This window comes from Athene cunicularia, assembly GCF_003259725.1.
Source record: "Athene cunicularia isolate RWA chromosome 12 unlocalized genomic scaffold, athCun1 chr12_part1, whole genome shotgun sequence".
Taxonomy (NCBI): Eukaryota; Metazoa; Chordata; class Aves; order Strigiformes; family Strigidae; genus Athene; species Athene cunicularia.
In genome coordinates, this window is record NW_020799116.1 from 9,224,100 (window position 1) to 9,247,621 (window position 23,522).

A 23,522-nucleotide genomic window follows, 5' to 3' on the forward strand; every position below is an offset into this window, starting at 1 on the left:
AAATAAGTTTACAAAACCCTAAAGAGCCATGAAGTAGATTTTCCCATCCCCATCTGTACTCCTTATAGGTAACACACACAAACCTAAGCCCAGTACGTACCCTGAGGCAGCCTTGGGTGCCGTTATCCCCGCGGCCCTCGGCCTCCTTCCCCACAGCGGGATCAACTCCACAGCTCCAGCATCAAATGTGGCTCTCGGCTCACACGGCTCCAAGGCAAGGGATTTCCAGGAGACTGGTCAACTGAACCCCCAGTGAAGTGGTGAGTGGGCAGGCTTGGCAGGTACCAGTGCTGCCATGGAAATGGTTTGCTGGCTCCATCCAAGCCTCCACCTGATGATGGAGGAGGTGGATGCTCATGAAGATGAAGCTCATTTCCTTTGCTCCCCGCAGCTCTTGCTGCTTTGCCCAGGCAGCTGCTGCTCTGGCACCCACGGCTGGTTGTGGGTCGAGGATGGGGACCGTACCCCCTTCAAGGCAAGGACCGTTTCTCCCCTCACTCATCCAACATGCCAAGCAAGTGCTTTTCAGGTCGGCAGAACAACCACTACCTTTCCTGTTTCTTCTTATTCTTGGCACAAAGGATTTGAATCACTTCCAACTGAGGTTAAAAGCATTTAAGAGTCTGTTTGCACAGGTTGTTTTTTTTTTTAAAGCAACCTCTAGTTGTAACACACACTTCCCCCAGCATACACAAAAATATCCAAACGTCTTTTAGTTTAGGAACTGTCCTCATCTGAGAAAAAGCTTCAGAGTAAGACTTTTTCCCTTTGCATTTTACCTATTGCTTGGTTTTCAAATTTCAACTTCACGTGAACAGTTACATCACACCTCTCCAGTCTCAAGTGGGGGAAAAATATGAACTAGAAAGGGCACAGCAATTCACATCACCTTGTTTCCTAGGCAATGGACCAAAACACTGCTTGCAAAATACCAGTATTTTTAAACTACAAAATTACAATTAGGCTCTCAATTAAGTTTTATTAATTTAACTCATGGGAGTTTGTTAGCACAAGACAGCTGAAGGAACTCCCAATAGCTTTCACCAAAATCTCTGCACTAAACCTGTTTCTGCAGCTACAGAAAGGGGAAAAAATATTATTTCGCAGTACCAGAACCCAAATTCTGCAGACACATCCACCACAAACTTTCCGTATGTCATTAGTCCCAGGGAACAAACTGGGTTTACTCACTCGAGAGAGGTTTTCTACGTGCACAACCCTGTGTTTGCAGAAGTGGGGTGCTCGAGCGGTGGCTCACAGACAAAATGTACAGACTGACAAACTGCTTCAACAGGACTCTCCACTTTTTCTGAATACTGGCATCTCCCAAAAAAGAGAGCTTTCAGATTTAATTAAATTTTACTATTTTATTTGTGAAAAAACTACAAGCAGAATTCATAAATAGACATTTCTATTTAAAGCAGGAAAATGATAAAGTGGCTTCTAATAACAGTCGTGCACATGCCAGTAACAGGAATATATTAACATCTTTTATTTGCTAGACAAAGAGCAGTGTCCAATATAAATTTCCCAAAAACATTTAAGACCTGTGAATTTCTGACCAGTTCACAAAACCACCATTGACACTTTAGCATGAAGATTAAAACAAACCTAACAGGACTGTCAGCTCTAAAGACTTTACAGAGCGGAAAAACTTTCAAAAGCGTTATACAAGCTGTCTTTCTGGGCAAATGAAAAATATAGCTCGTATAATACATTAACATAAAAATCCACAAGATAAGATTATGTTTTGACATACTTAAACAAGCATTCTATATTTGTCTCCAACAAACAAAGCTAAGGAAATAATGTAACCATCTTTACACAGTAAATTAAGGTTACAAGTCATACACAAGAACAGAACTGCTTGCGCATTAAAAACTGTTCAGCTCCATTGTCATACTCTAAATGTTGGCTCTTAAAACCATTCGGTTACATACAAGCAAAGGTTATTATATAGTCAGCAATTAATAAATTTTCAATAATTTAAGTTTATGGTAGAGCTTAAAAAAGTAGACTGAGAATGATCTTGGTAAGGCAGGTGAAAACATCTCAGTGGAAATAAACTCACAGAAGCTGCTGCCAAATTTTCGATCTGTCCAATTTGAAACAAGCAAAGTGTTCCAATTAAAATAAATAGCCTGGTGGTGTAAAACGCTGTCATTTTTCCTTTGCAGAACTACGTCAAACTGAGCAAGTCAGGCAAGCTGTGTTGGTGTCTGTGTGTGTGTGTGTGTCTGTGTAAGAGTTGAAACTTTGCAAAGGTAACACTGTGCTTTACTTACCTGCTTTCTGTGCCACTGAACACCACAAATCTGGTCCTTCCCCTACACTAGTGTTTTGGTTGGTTTGGTTCTTAAACACGCTCCCCACCAACAGCGAGATAACCCATGGACACAGCACGGGGGGAACCCCACCCGTGGACACGTGCCATGGGGATGCTAACTTCAGAAATTAAGTGTAAAAGCAAATGCTATCCTTCAAATGCACAACACAACAACTACGGATGAGGCCGGGGAGGTTCAATGCTTAGCTATCAATTTCTACTGAATGCAGAATTACAGGTCGATTGTTCCAAAGAAATTTTCCCACTTATTTATAGCAAGCTACTTTTATCGAGGAGGCACGCCCAAAGAGACAGATGTTACCAACTTTACCAGTAGCCATGAGTAGCTGGTTATGGCGTTAAAGCTTTTTCAACTGACCTACAGGTCCATTTTCAATTGAAAAAGAAGCAATTTCCTGGTACACACAATGCGCTTTTTTTTTTTTTTTTTGCACAAAGTCCCAGATTCAACAAAGAAGGCAAGCGTGTGGTTTGACTCAAAGCACCAGAATTAGCCCCACTGAAGCCAGAGGGACTCGCCACTCGCTCACACTCTTCGCTGGATCATGGCCGAGATGCACGCAAGCCTAATTGATAATGGATCATTTATAAAGCAGTGCAAAATATACAAGTTCAGGGGCATCTTCAAAAAATCTCTCTTAAAAAAGTATTCCAATACATTTCAGTAAAATAAATAAATATGGCTGACCAGTTTACCCTCCCTGAGACCCTTAAAGGAATAGTAAAAACTGGAAAAGGAATGTCTTTGCAATATCCCACTAATGTTAAAATGTGGATTGAGAAATTCATAGTATTTAAAACTATGTATAATAAATTGTCTTGATGCTCATAGGAAGCATCTGGTTTCCTTTGGTTCTTTAATAAATACTTTAAAAATGCTTAAAAAGGTAAAGACAGCCTATACTGTGAATATAAGCAGAATTAAGTCAGGGTGCCCACGTTAACATATTCAGAATAAAACCACTGCTGCAAAGGCACTGCCACTCCATGTATCTTTGAGCAGGGGTTGTAACAGATCCCTTACTCACACATTTCTGTCGCCGGTGTGGAAGGAACCTATGTCTGCTACTCAAAACCACACAGATTTTTAAAGGAAATCTTAAATCAGTTGCCTCCACAAAGAGAAATCACTCTTGCTACGCAAATAATTCACAATATAACAAGCTGGCACAAAGTTGTCAAAATGTGGCCCTTCTTTCATCACGCCCAAAAGTTATGTATTTGATGTCAAATGAAGCCACAGCCTCTGCATCTGAAATTACTGCAACGCACCCTGGGGCCACTAAATAAAGACAAAAAGCCAAAGAGGTTCAGGGTTTGTTCTGTTGTTTGTTTGTTTGTTTGTTTTTAAAAAAAAAAGCTTGTTTCACCTCTTCAGCCTAGTGTTTTAGCAGGATAATGCATGGAAGGTAAACTGTAAAGCAACACTAACAGGCCAGGAAAAGAAATTACAGTCTGAATAGCTTTAGAGCAAGAACGAAGGAGATGCTGGTCATGAGCATGAGCCACACATGTCGCTCACTTGCCAGCATGAAAGCTTTTCCCTACTTTTGCTCCCACAGCAGGAGACCCAGAAGTGTCCAAATGCTGACAAGCCCGATGTCATCACTGGACGAGATGCTGTTCAGAAAACACTCTCAGAATATGGATGGACTTCAAGGAGAAGAGCCACTCCAACAGCACGGACGGGACAGACGGAAGGGGGCTGACGACGACCGACCCACGTGCCGCTGGCTGGAACAAACACCAGCTTGGCCCCTCAGCCCACGATTGCTCCCAGCCCTGCGGCTCCCTGCTGCCTTCCAACCCAAAGCAAACCGCTCCAGTTCTAAAGTTACCTCGGTCACTGATGCAAGTGGACAAGAGTCATTAAATCTAAAGGACACCAAACGTCCGTGGGACTGGCTATGCACAACGCAGCAATGCTCATATTACCAAAATACATGACTCCGTGGCATGCCAGCACCAGTCTGGTTGTGAACACTTACACTCCAGCTGGGCACGAACTCGCACCCAGTCTGAGTTACCGTAGTGGAAATACAAGCTACCTGGAGCAAGCTTTTCTCATTTCAGATCCCAAGCTATAAAAATCAAAACCATGTGTCCAGTACATTTTAGCCATTGCTTAGGGAAGAAACGGGGAAGGAACAATAGAGAGAACAGGTCCCATCCAGGTTCAAACTTTCAGGAACACTTTTCACCTAAGACCAGTTCCATTTCAGTTTCAGTACTTTCACAGAAGCGGACTGTCCCAGATCTTGAACTGTTCAATTATTTTTTTTTTTTCACTTCACAGTGTTTCAAGCACCAGCGTTTCCATGTATTGGTTTCAAATAACCCTTTATATATATTTATTTATATATATATTTATATATAATTTATATCAAAACTGATAGTACACAGTATAACTGGAAGAAGAACTGAACTTAAAAAGGATATGTCGAAAGAGGATGGAGTTTGTGAATGCAATAAATAAAGCCCCCTTCTCTCCCCACCCGCTCCCTACCCCAAAACAAAAAGTTGTAATGTTCATGGAAAATTGTGCACAGCAGATATTATAAAAAAGTAGATTCAGGAGCACATCCAATTATAAATGATTGTTAGGAAAATCATATAAAACAATGGAATACATAAAAGTGTCAAGAGTAATCGTTAGGGTGAGAAATTCCTTGGTGGCCAGATGCCCACGGCAAGCAGAAATTATCCTGGTTGCATCAGTAAGAGGTCGATGTCCGAGATAGTGTGTGTTCAAGCACAGAAGAGGCTCTCCAGGATTTGAACAACATGGGCAGGTGGAGTGTTTGAATTTCATACCCTGATTCATAGTTTCCACAACTCCATGTGCAATTTTCAGAAAGATTCGTCGTTGACTGCCGACATGTCCCCCTTTGGCGTGGAGGAACGGGACGAGCCCTTGTCTGTGCTCTCAGAGCCCGAGCTGCTCTGATTCTGTTGTTCTGATCCTGCACTGGAGGTCACTGTAGAAGACGACGTGGAAGAGGAGCGAGTCTTTTCTTTAAAGTCTGTGATAATTACTGTGACGTTTCCCACTGTGACTGCCAGCTGCTGTGCGGTACTTCTGTCCACGTTTTTCAGTCTGGGTCTAAAATAAATGAGAAAACATTAATAAAAAGGATAAAAATAATCAAGAAAGGAAAAATTTATTAGCAAAAGCATTTGACAACAAACTCAGTGTGACTTGTCCTCTGCTCGCCCGTGCAGATGGCAATAACTGGGAGGAACAAACAAAGGTTTGACCTCCTGCTCCCTGCCACAGCCCGGGCTGCGAGGGCTGCTCAGCCCCAGAGGAAAAACCTGTCTTGCAGAGCTGTGCAAAGGGTACTCTGCTGTAGACTTATCCCTAATCCAGCCCTGCCAGAAAGGAGGACACTACAGCAGAGCCAAGCGGACAGGAGCCAGACAGACCGAAGGATCTCCTCCCCAAGGGGCAGATGAAAGAGTTATCTTATCTAAATTCACCATCTCATCATGTGCCCTGATGTTATGAGACAAGGCTGTGACTCTGCAATACAAAACCACATGAAAGCATTTGACCATGGCTCTTTCATTCCCGTATTGGAACTCTGCAGCTGCAAACACAGGCACTGGGACAACTTGGCTTCTCTTTCAACTGCTTTGAGCTTATACAAATCAGATGCCCAATCAGCCTATGTATAAAATCGCTCAAAATGTTCCCTCTGGAACCGAGGCTATTGTAAATAAAATCCAGAATGTACAACAGTATTTCTTGCAGCTAGCACTTTTGGTTAGGGTAAGAAAAAAAAAAAAGAAAAAAAAAGAAAGAAAGAAAGAAAGAAAGAAAAAGAAAAAAAAATTAAAACCACCAGAAAAGAACACACTGGTATTTATAGCTCAGGATTATCTCAGTAATTTGCATGCTGTGCTATCATTCAATTAGTAATGTAGCTAATAAGGGTCTAGTCTCTAGGAAGCTGACATTCATGCACATTTGAGGGGCTGATCCAAAGCTCTGATACAACAAACCTTGGACACTCCTCCAGCTACCAGCAAATTCCAAGTCAGCTGCAGCGACTGCTGCAATTTACAGCTTCTGCTCCTAATTAAGGGTCAGGCTTAAGCAGTGGAATATTCCCAATAGGGAAATTAAAAAAGGAGAGTCTTTATACATCAGTGAAAAGTAGCTTGCTGAGAACTGCCTTCTTCCAAGTGATGGAAGGAAGGTTAGTTTACTTTGGGATCAAGCTCCAGATTTTAAACCAATCTGCCTTTCCTCCTCCTCCTTGTCTGCAGCACACTAGACTAGTGCGGTCAAAACAAAACAAAACAAAAAGGAAATTATGCCGACTTTGTATTTGCCATGCATACTCAATAGCTTGCGGTGGTGAGTTAACAAGGGGAAAGTCCTTAAGTAGTAGCTATCCAAGTGATATTCTATAACTAGACAGAATCAAAAAGAGTATTAAGGACGGATGTACAGCTTCAAAAATAGAACAATTGTATTTCGGCAAACTTCCTTACCAAAAATGAAGTTACTGCAACAAAAATAGTATTTTCATATCTAACCTAGGAGGCTGTTTTAATTTTGAACAAGTACTAGAGGAAAAGCATTTATAATAGATAGAAAATACAATTAAAATTGGGATAATAGTCAGTAAAACCTCCTACTTGAAGCAGCCCCTTGGTTCAGCGACCAGCCTTTTCAAACCCACAGCTGTGCTTCGTGAATTCCCGCAGCAGTGAGACACACACACACCCCCACACGTATGCGTTGTACATACGCGCTTGCAGGAGTTGGCAAATTCAACACGTAACCACAGGCTAGATTAAATGATGTCACCTTGTTTGTGGGTAACAGGAAAGGCCAGCTAGCTCAGCAAGTTTTGGGGTTTCCGTCAGCTTTCAGATAGCGTCTCTGCAGATGCAGGCTGCCCTCAAAGCATCGGCAGCAAACACAGCAGCAAGCGCTCCCGGAAGCATAGTACAAGTACGTATTTTCCTCTCTAAGCCCCCAGTTCCTCTAGGAAACCCAGTTCTTCCTGTAATTTGCCTGGGTCATTTGTTTGCTCTCGCACTGAGAAACAGCCAAAAAAATGCTGGCCCAGATACCAGAACAGACCTTACTGCCTCTACCTTTCTACAGGGTTGACCATGTCTATCAAAAATCAGCATCAATAGCCATATTAAGGAAAAAAGAAAAGAAAGAAAAAGCAGTTCACATGGCCTAAGTTTCATTGAGTTCTGCCCAGAAAAGCTCCTGCTACTGGCAGCCTTTGAGATAAGTCATGCACCAAGTACCCGAATAAAACTGTCCATGCATCTTTAAATGCCATGATGAAGGAACATGGAAGGACTGGGGCGAAATAGGGCTGAGGTACAGGATTTCTCAACAGTCCCACTCAGAAACGTATTCTCAATGTCAGTTTTAGAACTGAGCCCTCCAACCATTTCGGCAGGAGGTTTTAGGCGTCTCCCCTGTGCAAAGAGCTGATGAAGTACAGATGGAAACCTCCAGGAAATATCTTCAGCATAGACATACAATTTTTGGTTTCCTATAGAAGGCAAAGGGATTGGCCCATCCACATATTATTTTGCAGAATACCTTGATGCTTCACGTTTACAGCTAAAAAGGTTTATGGCCAAATAAGAAACGTGTTTCAAAACAAATAAATCTGGTAATATACAGGAAGACAGAGAATAAACCAAGATACTTTCTCAGAAACAGGCACACTATTCAAGAAGTTTAAACAGAATTTCTTAAAAATCCAGAGATCCTTAAAAGATAATTTACAAAAAAACAGTCAAGAAATCTGGAAATAAAAAAAAACCCTGAGAGATAACTTGTGACTGTAAAAATAGGATCCTTTAAAAAGGCTCTTGACAGTACTCCTGAGAGCAGTGAATTGCAAGAAAAGTTCCACTAAACTAAATACTTTAAAAAGACACATTAAGAACTGGAGGAGATGATGTATCCCTTAAAAACATCCAGCTAGACCTGATGCGATTAAGGATTAATTAGGAATGACAAAAGCTTGCCACAAAACATGGACTAAAAGACTCTGCAGTAGACAGAGTGACTCCCTCAAGAAGTAAAAACAATTATTTGATGTAATCTATCAATTTAATATTATGTCATTAGTCAAATACATCAAGTCTCCTGCATCCTAAGTCTCAAAATGAGTACCATTTCAAAATGAACAGGACAAAAACCACCCCCAAAACACATTGCAATAAAGCTGTATTTCTCTAATTGAATCAGGAATGGACACTTTGATCTTTGGGGGCCAAGGAAGAGTTAATAGCAGTCCCTGCAACAGATCAGTCTTCAAGCACAGCAAATCTCACACTGCCTTCACTACCTTCAAGCCTGTTACTGTGTAAAGGATATTCACTCCTATTAAACGTTTTCATGCTATTATTTAAAAACCTCCAAGAGAACAGTTTTCTGCAGAGTTATGTCTTGCCAACCTTAATGCTAACAGCAGTGTGAACCATATCTCCCATGTGCTTTACAACTGTTTGCAGCTAACTAACATTGCTTCAGTTCATGTGGCTTCACTATAAAATACTTATTACAGCCCATTTTATAAAGAGATGCAATTCTTATATGGCCCACATCGGCAAAGTGCCCAGTTGAATTTTGCCTCCTGTAGTTAGCTAAGTTCAATAACATAAAAAACTGTCCTTTGATGCTGAATTTTTTATTTAAGAAATAAAGCACAAGACACTACTTAAAGAAAACAAGCATGGAGTATCAGTATAGGCAAGACCAGGAATAAACCTCTCTCTACAGACAGCTACTCATCTGAAACTTAGACAAACATAAAACCAACCATTCACATTTTTTGTCGATAGCAAGATTCTAGCAATTCTGTTCACAGTGTCTTTTAATTCCTGAATACTTGGAAAATTATCTTGAAAATTACAGTGACTGAATTATGGATAAGTAAAAAAGTAACCTTTGTTACTGCTACCTAGTGAGGATAAGAATTTGATAAAGACTGCTAAGATTGCTGGTTAATGTTTTTCCCCTACTGTGTTTTACAGCCAAAAGCATTACTGCTCAATTGACAACACAATTATTTTAGCAGAGAAATTAAAACTGAGTGGAGAATACAACAAATATTTCCAATGCCTGAATCTGTCCTCATCAGCAGAGTGTTTGAGGGCTTGTACATGGAGAAGGCTCGTGGCCACTGATGGTCTTGCCATACTAACACTGACAGACCCCATGGGTTCTGTCTCTGTCCATAATAATAATAAAAAAAAAAAGCGGCTACTATTTAGCAATTCTCAGAATTCTCAGATACCCAGTGCTTAACTTTAGCATAAAGTTACCTTGAAGTGTGATTTGAGTCGCTGGTCTTTGTTGTAGTATTCCCAGACTGTATACTGTTCGCTTCACTAGGAGGATCTTTCACAATATCTGACTTTGGTCTGTAAGAATTGGAGGGAAGAGGGAAAGTATGATGTTAGTTTAACCGCACAATTAATGGACAGTGCTAATGAAATCACTCAGCATTTAATACTGCGTCCTTCAAACTTACTTGGTCTTCTTGTTAGTGTTCTTCTTTGTAACACTTGGACTAATTTCCTTCTCTTTGTCAGGTTTTTCTTTGTCTTGTTTTTCCACTTTCTCCTTCTTCTCCTTCTTAGGTGGTGGTGGGGTTGCATATTGCTGGGCAACTTGTTGTGCCACCAACTGAGAATTTATTCTAGGTTTTCTATAATGACAATAAAAAGAGAAATCTATAGTCAGTTTTACACAGTAAAAATTACTTCACCAAAAGCAGTATGAAGATTTCTTTCAGCAACCAAGGAAGAATATTCCACTTATAAAGAACCAAATGGATGTCCTTATTTAACATGAAGTACTACTGCTGCTACCACCAAACAAGACAGAAATTCTAAAATCAAGAAATATTCCAAACTGCCTTTTCATCAGTTTTTAACCTCATCTAACATTAAGTATAATGCACCCTTCCTTCCATCTGTGTCATGAAATCACAGCCAATGTTGCAGGGACAACAGTGAAAAAGCAGCTTTCAAGAAGTTGCCAGCTACACACTGTGGCTACACTTTAAGAGAAGGAACAGAGAGAGTAATAAAAATAAGTTCCTGATAAACATCAGTCTCCATATCTTTCAATTTATTTTTTCAAATGAGCTTCTGGTTTCCTGAAGCAGCAAACCTCGCACAAATAACAACGACAACAGAAGGTAACTGAGATGACTTTGTTCCCGAGGGCTGAGACTGAAGCTCACTGGCAGGAGCACAGAAGACAAGCAGGCATTCACACTTCCACGGGGGAATGGCCGTGCCAGCCTCCGACACACCATCTTCACACAATTGTCTGCAGTCCCCAGTGGTGCTCGGACAAAATACACAAGCAAACTGCCTTTCAAAGTCTATTTCCATTTCAAATTATGATTTACACAAACAGGTAGCTTTGCACGTAACCAATACCTTGGTTATTGGTCCTCACATATCTTGCAGAAATTCATACCTTTGTCTCATCTACATTCCTTATCCAAACTCTAATGTCCTCTCAGCTTAACAACTCAAAACCTCTCCCTCCTGGCCTGGCATATCACAAAGCAGTTCATACTCTGAATACTCTTAACTATTCATTATCAGTTTGCCTCCTTCAACATGCCAGAAAGATCTATACTCCCTGTGTCCACTCAGCTTGGGGCAGAGGAAGAGAACCAGGTTATCAATGTCATTAGTCATCCATTATGAACTGAATACTAATTGCAACAGTTGCTCAAGCTTGTCCATAGCATCATTATCATTAAGTCAACAACTGGAACACAGAAACCCAAGGGTTTCTGCTGCAGAGCTCTGTACCTGCACCCAGTTTTTACTACAAACATCTAGATAGATTTTAAGAAGCTACTTAGTGGTTTCGTGTGTTAAAAAAAAAACCCAAACAAAACAAACAATGTACAAAACACTAACTGCTCACATGTAGCATCTGCTTTTAGACATGACACATACAACGGAACACCCAGAAAAGTTCTATACCGTCACAGGAAAATCCAAGTATCTAATAAGCTGCTCTTGGCTTGCTGTATAATTGTACCAAGATGATCTCACTGAAGCCAGATATACTCAAATAGTTCATTTCACTACCACAGCTTATTATAAAGTCTATGCAACAGGTTGTAATCAGGCCTCCGACCTAGCTCAACACCACTAGCATTTGGATTTTTCACCCAACATGGAAACTGTAACTCATTTTATGCTACAATCATTTCTGAATGAACAAAGATGATCTGGGCTTCAGCTTTAAATAACGATGATTCTGAAACATTTTGCAGATCAGATCAAGTAGTTACCTGTTCCTTGGAACAGTGAAGATAGTCATACAGACAGAAATTGCTGTATACGGGACTTTAAATGCAAAGATGCTAAATGAGAATAAACACTTAAGAAAAAGTGCTTTGGTTACATGGAAAAGATTTTCAGATTGATGCAACCACACTAAAAGCTGACAAAACTAGCCTGTGTCAAGCAATCTGCTGACTGTGTACTCAAAAAGGGGGAGAAGAGATAAAGTGACAAGAAATCTTCAAAGAGAGGGCAGATAGCATCTCCCTACATGACTATACATGATTAACCTCACTGCTTGAAGCTGCCACTTCTGCCCAGACTTAGTTATTTGCTGTTTACACAACCAGCTAAGTCAGAAACCCAAGCCATTCATGGGAAATCCCAATTGAGGAGCCTGAGAGCACCTCCAAAATTCTTATACTTTGCACGATTCTGATGAATCTGCTCGTGATGTTATTTCCAAGCCTTATGTCCAACCTCTGCAGCTACTGAGCTGCTGTTCCTGTTGCAGAACTGCTGCACTGCTTGAATGAAGATAAAAATTTTAAAATGGAAACTTCAATTTTAAATTAAAATTTAGAAAATACATAAATAAGTCACATCGCATTTCCCTAGAGAAGGCTGGAATCCAAAAAAAGACCAGCCTCAGAGCGCTCCCATGGAGACACTTTACCCCATGCTCTTCCACTCCTTATCTGTGCCTGTGATGGCACACTACATTTATTAAGTCTTATCGTTTTCTGGCCAGCCACTGTCATAACTATCACAACTTCTCCAAACCCCACATTTGCATATTCCTTCTTACATGCCACAATGGCTCGCTGGAAGGGGCAAACGCCAAACTGAAAACGAACAGAGCAGGCAGCAGCATGGGCAGGCAGGGGACCAGCCCTGCTGATGGGGTTTCTCCTGCTACACCGAGGGAGAAAGCAGAAAGCTGCTGAGACTTTGGTCAACACTGAGCGTGTTTCAAGATCTGCTGTCCTACTACAACAGATTTTTTTTTTTTTTAAAGTAACACAAATAATCTAATTCCAATTCCTATTTTGACCATTACACTCACACAAGCAGCAAGTTTAAGAAGGTTAAAAAGCAGGTAAATGAAGCAACTGGTATACTAATAGCAATAATAATAGGAGTTATAAAATCCTTCAAATAAGGCCCACACTGTCACTACAGCCAGGATACACTGGTTACAAGTCCTTTACAAAAAAGCCAAGCAAAGCAAGTAGAGCGGCGCATTTTTAACCACAGCAAACTACAACCATAGTAACCACAATCGAGTAAAGTAGCTGCAATATCCCAAACTTGCTCCAAGTTTCCCTGCCTACCAAAACCACACTTCAAGGGCTAACACTAATCTAATCTAGCATCCCTAGCACAGATCACCCCTCCAGACACTGTTCCTGCCTCTACAGCCATCTGTGCCACATCCTAATCACGCTGTCAAAGCAGCCACCCTCCTCATGAATGTTGTGAAGTTTTCTCCAGCTGTGGCAGCAGGTAGCTTGCATTGCCTTCTAGAAATAAGGAAAACAGTAATTTCAACAATACTTTGCAGTGGATACTAGACAACTTCCCTTTCATAATTTGAACAAGGAAGACAAAAAATATCAGTGGAGAGAACCAAGCTTCATTTCCACTTGAGCTACAATGATTTAACATGCTCTGGCTTCTACCACAGAATTTGAAGTCATAAGAACAGAAATATCCCTTTTTTTCTTTTTCTGTTTTTGAACAGTACAGTGTGAGGCTCTCTGCCCCTAATTTAGTTCCAGCTGGCCTTTTTCTTTAACGAGGGGGGGTGGGGTGGGGGTGTTTGCAACCTCTAAAGAGAATGTTTCAACCCAAATACACCACCATTATATTAAAATAAGTTATCACTTGAGTAGAATAACCTGAAGAGAGAGTTGAAACCACTTTAAAGTTCTTGTAAGAATAAACAGCCACACAAACAAGTATTAACCATTTTTTACTCCCAAATCGACTCATCATCTTACCTTCTGTAACATTAAACTGTTCATATAAACGAAGAATACATCTAAGGGACAAAAATCAAATGCCAATGCAAACTCTTCCAAGCTTTCTAATCAGCACTCATACTCAAGGAACAACTATATCGTCATTCACTAGAAGGTTTAAAGTAACAACATTACACAGCTAACAAGTCTCAACTTCCAAAAAAAATATTTGAAGAGATATAATACTTAGTATTACACTTGGTTCTTGAATTCCTAAGCAGACACAAAATGCTGAGCCACAGTGCTCTGCTGCTTCTTGCAGGCCACCGGGTCTTCCCGAGGAGAAGATGAAGATGGGCGTTTTCTATATCTGTTCCCTGGTCCATGCTGGGTCCTCTCCAAACCAGCAGTGCCCAACGTCTGCTACAAGACTCTGCTTGATTCCTCCTAATCTGTGTCTCTACAACTTGAAGTGTGCTATTACACCTTGGTGGCCACCATTACTTACGCTACTCTGCACCTAGTGCCAGGTGAGGGCTTTCAAAAATGGAGAATCCAGTATTGTGCAGTAGTAACACATGCCAGTAGACAATGCCAACAGATGAAGATTATAAGAATAATTTTCAATGCAAGTATCTGAAATATGTAGGTTTCCTTCTACCTGAACATTTGCTAGAACAATTTTCCCCTAATTTAAGCGACAGCCTATGTAAAGGCTCTACCATCAAGATCCAAATAAATGAACGTCAACCTTTTTATTTTGTCAGCATAAAGAGGATTGTCTTCTCCCCTCTAAAACTAAGCAATTGAACTAAAGTGTGCTTTCAAAGTTACTTTCAGACAAATAAATTTTTTCATATTAGTTAAACTGTAGTTTACATCACAGGAGCAGATAATTGCACAACAATTTGTGATCTTTATAGCAAGGACATACTGATGCATATATTTGCCTATTCAGGGCATGGTTTTGGCACCGAGGTCTTTATCACTACCTTTTAGTAACAGACCTCTACAGAAGTGTTAACGCCTGCAAATACTATACCCTCACGTTGTCATACAAAGTGACACTGAGATGTCTGGCTCATGGGAAGTGGAATAAATGCAAGAACTTTCCTGAAGTTCTCACTGCCTGTGTTAGTGTGCTCTTGAAATAATAAAAGTAAAATGAAAAAAAAACCCAACACAAAACCCCCTGTATTTTTAAGGTTCTGGCAAGCATCTTGCAGCATTTCACTATCTGCATTTTCTTCTGTATCTCAAAGCTTCCCTTTAAGCCTGTGTCAGGACTAAATCCAGAGCTCTGATGCTCAGGAATTCTGCTGCTCCACTCCTAACTCCTGCAACTAGGCTTAGGGGTGGAGGAGCACACATCACTGCACATCCAACACACGGTAGTTACTCAGACCTGGATTTCAACAGGGATATAGGAGCATGAATTGCACCATATTTTTCACGTGGCCCTAATTTCTGTATCTGTTTGGGATTTCTCTGGTCCTGCTGCCTTGAGAAAAGACAAGCCACCCGCCTCCTGCAGACACTGCGGAGCAGAGACAGCAGCTGGTTTCATACCCACAGCAACACACAGAGACCTTGAGGGAATCTGGCAATCCCCAGAAATGTGGATCTAATTACAATTGCTCTTACTTTCCTATAACTATGTTAGCAGAAGAATGAAAGTGGCATCGAGTGGGATTTCAGAGTCAAAAGCCTCATGTAACATGAAGTACCGGGGATTTGGATAATTTCATGCTGTTCTGGCTTTGATGCAAGCAGTGATACCAGCAGACCTCTGCACAGCTCGCCGTTTCTTTGAGAAACTGTGTTTCATATGCTGTGCAGTGTGATGTACATGATTGTTTTAATAATCCTAGACACACGCAAAAATATATTTGCTCAAAGAAAAACAAGAGAACAAGACTAAAAGTATTTACGTGAGCATTTATAAAAGTTATTGCCAGAACAATAATACAATAAACATACTTCTGAGCAATACTGTAAAGCAAGGTTAGAAACTAACCCATGAACACATTAAAAAAATTAAAATCTCCTTAAAAGAATTTTACATCCAGAACCATCAAAACTTTGGAGAAATTAAGCCATAAACACGATGGGGTGAGCTCTCATTCTTGCATGCATATTTTCCAGCTCATTTGTGATGACCACACGGTCCTTTTTAGCAACAAGAAAAAGGATGAATGGACAAATTGTCCTTAGTGCACAACTGCAGAGCATATGGAAGCTGTATACATTTATCTGATAAGTTCTCCATGTAATACAAGACCACAAGGCAACGATAAAAACAGTAAAAGATGACTAGAAGGACAAACAGCAAGAAGTATCTGACTGAGCAGTATTTTGTTGAACAAACAGAATTTTCCTTTAACACTGATGTGCTAATGTTGCATTTTTGTTTAGAAGACAGGTGTTTAAAGATACAGAAGTTAATCTACGGACATCTACTTCTGGCCTGTAGGTGCTGGGAACAACAATGTGTTTGAAAGACTCTGAGCATTAAGCCTGAACATTTTGATTTTGAGAAAAAAAAGTTAAAGAAAGCAGCTTCACACAAAACAGCTGTTGGCCACAAAATAAGTACATTTAAAAGTGTGGCCACCTCTAGAAATCCTCCAACAAACTGTTCAACATCCTCCTTGACCATCTAGCCCACTGTCTCCTATCTTCTTGGAAAAGCCAAGAATAGGCCACGTTGATAAAGGAGCCTCAGCTCTGCAGCAACTATTCCTGGCCATGACAACAAACCTTGAGCTGTTTAGAATTCAGAAGAGTATTTTAAAACTTTTTGTCTGTTCACCAGAAGTTTTTAGACTTTGGGTCATTTTTCACAGTCTGAACACACCCTACACTACTTAAGTTTTTAAACTTTTAAAAGTTCAGTATTATTTGCAGTACTTAATATTTACTGGTCTCACAAAGCTGCCAGCCCCCTGCCTTTTAGGGTGGAAACCTGCTTTCCTTTTTCTAAATCATATTAAGAATGGGAGTTATTAAATGAAATGCAAGCTGTCACATCCATTTACACAACATGACACGCATTACTGTTTGCTGTAAAGTGGCTTGTCACTGCCTCTGTGATGCTATAGGGTAGCTGAAGCTCTTTGAGTGATGCCTATAAAAAGAATACTTAGCTCTTACTTGTTACAGGACCCTTAGCATTACTTACGTTTAATTATTTCTGTGTATTTGCAAATCAAAGGGTATAAATCCAAGAGTTTTTATTCCCAGAGTTGTCACTGCACAGATTCTGCAGCTCATGTTTCTGATTACTTTTTTAGTGAAAATATGCTAAAAATTGCAAAACCAGTACTAAAGTCCCAGAACTGATCTATGAAACGATTTCAGTATGACTGCTCAATAGCACAGTATAATAGGTTTTTCAATACTTTTACAGTTCTTTTTTAATATACATTGTTTCATATAATCCCAGTGCAAAAAAGTCTGAAGTCCAGGCCACAAGATGTTTTTGGAAGCAGTTTCACCAGAATTTCGCCATCCCGAAGTTGAGTAGTCACATAATTCCTCAAAACACCTGTTCTAATAAAGCAGAGAACTGGAAACTGCCAATAGCATTTGCAGACACTACAACAAATCAAGATCATTCACCTCCCACCCAATTAAGTAAGAAACATCTTATACAGTGCTCCTTGCACAGCCAGACTCAGGATCTGGTGGGCCACCAGCAAGAAAGGAGCCCCAAGCCAGAGAACGGGGCAACTTGGGAATTTGTTAGAAAATTTTCAGTGGAGGAGCACCAGCGTTTGCATCTCTGCAAGTATATGGAACTTGCATCAAACTTCTTTTTTTTCATTTTCCCAAGGCAGATTGAAAAAAATCACAGACTGCGCTTTCTGGATTAAAAGTACTAAGCCTGAGATTGATCATAAACCTGATTTTTTTTCCATGCAGTCTCATGGGCTCTGCTTATCTTATTGCCCTGGATATTTGTCCTTCTCTACCACACAACCCTATAAAAATAATGCAAAAAGATATGTCTAACACTGTAAGGTGCACATGTTTTGGACTGCAAGTTTATTCCGATACACATCTGTGGAGGGTTCACGAAACCAAGTAGTGTGAGACAGCAGCAAACAAAAGCTCCTGTACACTCTGGAGAATGAAGAGTCATCCCTACAAGCTGTCCCACAAAACAGCACTTCTCAAGAGCCACAAATCTCCCCTTTTACAGCTATTCAATTTGAACTCACATGCTGGCAAAATAAAGAGTTAAACACAAGTTGTTCTTCAGGCTTCTCTGATACCAGAGAATGGAGGGAAAATAGCAATGGTGAATAACAGTGCTGAGTATCAGTTACTGGAAGAGAGCTGGAGGTTTACTTAACTGCTAATACCATAAAATTTAACTTACTATGTCTGCAGGAGTCAAAACAAAAGTCATGCTGAAATTTTGGAAGAAATACTGCTCTGTTTCTCCTTTTAGAGTAAGAGCCTGCCTGGAAGCTTGCACCGTGCTGGCAGTCTTGCCCATCTTCTCGTCTATAGCACCTATCTAAACTGCAACAAGAGATAACTTCATATCTAATCTGCAGCAGCTAAGAGTGCCAGCAAAAACCTCGAGGCTGTCCAGCAGATGCTCACCCGGCAGCTGCCTTTTCTGCCTAATGTGAAACCCTGGAAGAGGCCAGCTCTGACCACAGCGACTGCTCCTGGCTGGTCTTGGCTCCGTCCTGGGAGCTACAGGTGGAGGCTGCAGCCCCCAATGCCCCAGTCCTTGCCGGCTGTGTGGTGCCGACCTGCACAACTCCCCGTCACTGGGCACTGCAGAAGCTTGTGGGGGGTGTATATATATAATATATGTGTGTGTGTGTGTATTTTTATATAAATATACATATACGTGTGTATACACACACACACACACACACACACATCCCCCTCCCCAATAAGGCATCAATGAAAAGCTGTGTACTCAAGGTAAGGATTGTGCCTGTGTTCATCTGCTGGAATTACTTCCAATAGGAGCATCTTTTAAGGACTACAATGGGAAAAGGTTTGAATTAGCTGCTTTTGCTTTCATTAAAAAAATAAAGCACATTTCCTTAAATAAGGAGTTCAAGACACTTCTAAATAAATGTATAGGTAGTAAGGAATTGGCAAAACACCAACTTTACCACCTTTTAAGCACATTTTGTCTTGTTTGATGGGGAAGCAGAACTTTCTGAATGATCACAACTTCATTATGCTTACAAATATTATAAAGCTACTTCTGATTCATGACTATACATAAAATCAAAGACAAAAGTACATAGCCAAAATTAGTTTTTCAGATGCATTCTTGCTCCACTATTTACACAAATAATTTTCTACTAAGATTTTTTTTTAATGGGACATTTAAAACAAATCAGAAATTGAGAAAAAAAAGAACACAATACATCTCTCCTGCTTAAAACAAAACCTGCAATATGTAATAGATTAAAATAGAATCAATTCCCAATTGCAACATCACTCTAAATTCCGGTTGAATAAGAACAACTTTACAACTTCCCTCTTCTTGCTCCCTTCTTGCCTAAGCATTTGTTTACCGCCAATAGTAGTTAGGTCCACGGCTAAGCATCCAGAAAAAAGCATTTCCTCCTATTCCTTTACTGCATTTATATGGAAGAAGCTCTACAGCAGTGGAAAAATTGTGCTAGCATATAAAAAACTCCACAGCCAAGTGTTTACGAAATGAGATGCAGTTGTAAATGTAAAAATCACACCAAGCCCAAACTTGAAAAGATGGCCTTGAGATTACTAAATAATTTTTCTTAGGTATGCAAATTTCTTTGGTCACCAATAATTTTGGTCATATGTTGCAAGTGCCACACAAGCTTCATTTATAGAAACATACTGCAATCGCCCTCACCATGCTATTGACCCATTCACTGATCCACGCAGAGATTCAGTTTAATCCATCGCTGAAAATTCAAATCAGTACTTCAGCAGGTTGCACACTGAAACAGTAAAACTTGTTTTGCAGCTGGTTGCGGTGTTTTCATCTACAGACACACCTTACTGCAAAATACCAAATGTGCCATGATTTACAAAGACTTGCAAAATTGTTATGGAAAATTCACTGATCTCAGCACAAAATTTACTTGCCTACTACCACCAGAGCGATGATAAAACTAAGGCCATTTTACTTGCTTGTCAAAAACAAGCTGCTCTCACTAGCAAAAATTTGAAAACAGTTCATAAAGCTGGCAGCAACCAAGATGCATATAATACTCAGATTTACAACAAAACCAATTACTTAAATACTTCTTCCTATTTGACTGTTTATTAAGCTATGTATAATCCTGAGGAAAGTGAACAGGCTCAAAACTTCCTGTTGGGTAACTAGGTACAGTTGGCAGCATGAGGGTATAAATGAGTCCAATGAAAACTTAACATGTAGATTCCCCAAAGCAACTGCTCGTGGTTATTGTATTATGAATTAAAATAATGAAAATCTGAGGAAAAAAATAGTTTTAGCAACTCTAACTAAAGCTAAAACCAGGAATACCAGACTTGGTGTCATAAAAGCATATCGCTGCTGCTAACATATGTATTTCCATTTCAGACACCAAAATCTTAAGTAGTAAAGGAAATTGTCATGTATACAGCATCTTTTAATCCAGCTTGACATGTCCCATCCGGAAGCATCTGCCTCCAGGTTTTGGGATACTTAAGTTTCACGCTTCAAAACCACAGCAGGAGAGAGACCAAACTTGGAAAACAAACAAGAAAAAGGAGAGATGCTGGGAAAATGAGCTCCCTACCAAAAGAGAGACATCAGTTAAATTCTGTTGATTCCCTCAAAGGTCTGTACTAAAACTAGAACGTAGAATACATTTCTGAAAACATCATTCTTAAAAGTGTGCTACTGGGTAAGCACAAACTTACACTTTTCTCTTATAATAAGATGAGTTATAAGAGTATTCTCTCTTTTAACATGCCCAAGGACGTCCAAATTTGAGTACACATTGACATAAGATGCCTGATGTGGCATCACATATATGGTACCATTCCTGAAGCAGCCTTATTAATTTTTAAGAAAATTTAATATGGTCTAATCTATGTCTCTAAAAATATCAACATTTAAATAATTTGTCTAAGACACCACCTGTTGTACAGCTAGAGTTGAATGAGATTTTAAGGTTTTGAAGCTGCACACCAGAAACATCAGTCCAGAATGTGTTTTGACAACACATTTTCAATATCCATAACTTTTATTAGCAAATGGAATGTAAATTTTAACTTTGAAGTAAGATGAGTTTCTATAAACTTCTGGAGACTGAAATTTTAAAACAGACTCAGCTCTGATGAAGAGATCGAGTAATTTTCTTTTGCAATCACTGTCACCCTTTCAAAATACTGTCCTAAAAATCAGCCTGACAGGACTGAAACAGCCTGCAAACCTGTGAGCAATGGTACAAACCTGTGAGCAATGGTCACTAGCAAGAACTACATAAAGGGGTTTCCACTCACTTAAGCAGAATGCTTAAATTTACATAATAGTTGCTCTTTAAGAAATGCAGATAACTGAGTACCTAACCTTCGATAGAGAGGCTAGATAGCTTTGCTTTAATACAACTAAGGAATTTCTACTGAGTAACTCTTTTGCAGAGTCCCCTGGCAATGCAGAGGTTGGCTGGTTTATCAGAGTAAAATTTCACTGTGCTTGCATGACACTGGAACACTGTACACAGAAAAAAGAACTTTTCTATTATATACCAACCAGGCTAAGTTTACACAGAAGCAAAATGAGAAACTACCATTTCTACAACAGATGCTGAATAATCTCAATAGGCCCTAAATCTCTAGGGATGCCATTAAAAAAAAAAAAAAAGGCAAGCCAATTGAGCAAGGCAGTAATTTTAATTCAGCTACATCAGACACTGAAAGCTTTACCTAAATGAGAGAAACTGAGTTTTTCCAGCAAGCAAAACCTCCTATTAGAAAAAAAAAAATCAATCATAGGATTTCCTCTCATATGAAAGCAACATTTCAAGAGTCCTCAAACATCCAGGAACGTAGCTTTGCCAACAAAGGTCCAGCCTGCAGCAGCTATGCAATTTAAGACATGTCAGGGTTGCTGCAATGTGGAGCAAATGCTGCTCCGCTGCTCCCCAGCACTGCCTGGGAAGCCAACACAGCACCAGGAGCCAGTACCCACTGGTACCAGTAAATGGTACCCCACCTACTCCTTCATACCTCCATCCCAGCACAATCTGCAGTGAAGAGTCACTGTCAATGGTTTAATAAATCAGTTTGCTTTTCTAAACACAAGATGAAATAAAAGACACTCTGAAGGACAATAAGACAGGCAGACATGCATTTTCAAAAGACCACCATGTGCTCAGAGGAGCTTTTTTTTCCCCTTTGTGTCCTCTGAACACAATCAGAGCTGAACGCAGATGTACAAGTGACATTCTGGGGTGTCCAGCTCCATCCAGGCAGCACAACACATGGCAACCCCGCACACGCACGCTGCTGCCCAGGAAAGCCGGGGGAGAGGTCAGGCACTGGGCTGGCATCGATAGCTGCTCTTCCAGCACCATGGGAACAGGGCAGCCCGAGAGCACAGAAACTTTTGCTTTCAAATTATTAATCCTGGGCGTGAGGAACTGACCCAGATGGTTTCAGGTGGTGCCAGGAAACAATACTGCAATACTCAATTCTGAAGCTCTTCCTCCCGCTAAGAGACAGCCTTAGGAGAAGCCTATTTAGTAAACTGCTGGTTCCCTACTTGAGGTACCAGTATAAGTTACCTATGTGTACCTAGCACGACGTAGGATAGGGAAACCAAACTACCTTTATAAACAAAACTAGCAGAAAGCACTATTCTACATAACAAAAAGTCAGAAACAATTAATTAAAACAACAGAAACATTCCCAAATCCTCTGCAAGTCAACTTCTAATCTGCAGATAGTAACAACTACTTGTCCAGGCAAAACTATCACTTTTCAAGAAAATTCTCAAATAAGGTAATCTTGAGCCTAAAATGCTCATTTTATTGTCTTCTTGAAAGTCATACCACTGTTATCAACTTGAAAACTATTATTTTGCAGCTTTGCATATGCTCACGTGGCTTGCATTTATTTGTGCACACACAGATACACATGAAAATACACAACCAAAATCCTGAATTGCCATCACTCTGATGCAAGCCACAAGGAGGGAAAGCAAGCAAATTCAGTTGAAAGTTCTTTTTTTTTCTTTGTTTTTTCTTAATTCTTCAAATTAAGGTGAATTGAATTCTGGTGCTCCATCCTAAAGAAGTGGTTAGTCTCCCTGAAAACTACCAGTTACACTGTGAACCTGTGCCAGCTGCAAATCACTCCAACTGCCCTGGCACCATCATTTAAAGTCATTTTCCATTTAAAGAGTCTCACATCAGCGCCAGCACAGCCTTTCATTACCCATCCCACTTAATACCCACAATCTCTCCACAGCTCACTCGCTCGGTCTCCACTGACCAAGCAGCACAGAGACTGATGTGCGGATTACTGGGATTCCTAATGCCTTTTCTCCCCGCTGGCTGAGCGCTGAGTGCTTGGCAGCCTGCCTGACCCGCAACACGTGTGGGTTTGTCAGCCTAATGCACTATGTCATCTGAAGAGTCTCGGGATGAAGTGGGACCCAACAGCGTCCGCATAGCAACAGCCAACGGCTCCCAAGACTTCCAGCTACTACACTTTCCAGCACCCGTGAAAAAAGAGGTACAGAAGTGAGTCCCTGGGTGATTGCCACCACTTGCTTTCTGAGAGGCAAATATGCAAGGTAAGAGCAACAGCATTCAGCACAATCCTTTAACCAAAGGCTGGAAAGTCAACACAGGGCTTTCCCGGACAAAACATCCGTCCTTACATGACTGTTGTCTTGTAATGACTCAGAATCTGCA

At 40.4% G+C, this 23,522-nt stretch overlaps 1 protein-coding gene across 1 annotated transcript in view; it reads right to left on the reverse strand.

Annotated features, from left to right (window-relative positions):
- Window positions 1–1,352: 1,352 nt before the first annotated feature.
- Window positions 1,353–23,522, reverse strand: part of RYBP (RING1 and YY1 binding protein) — a 53,321-nt gene continuing 31,151 nt past the window's right edge. The window contains exons 2-4 of the mRNA XM_026857560.1: window positions 9,874–10,050; window positions 9,665–9,763; window positions 1,353–5,450 (exon numbers count right to left, since the gene is read on the reverse strand). Of these exons, the coding sequence (XP_026713361.1) occupies window positions 5,198–5,450; window positions 9,665–9,763; window positions 9,874–10,050 (529 nt within the window). The 3' untranslated portion in view covers window positions 1,353–5,197. The remainder of the gene's footprint in view (window positions 5,451–9,664; window positions 9,764–9,873; window positions 10,051–23,522) is intronic.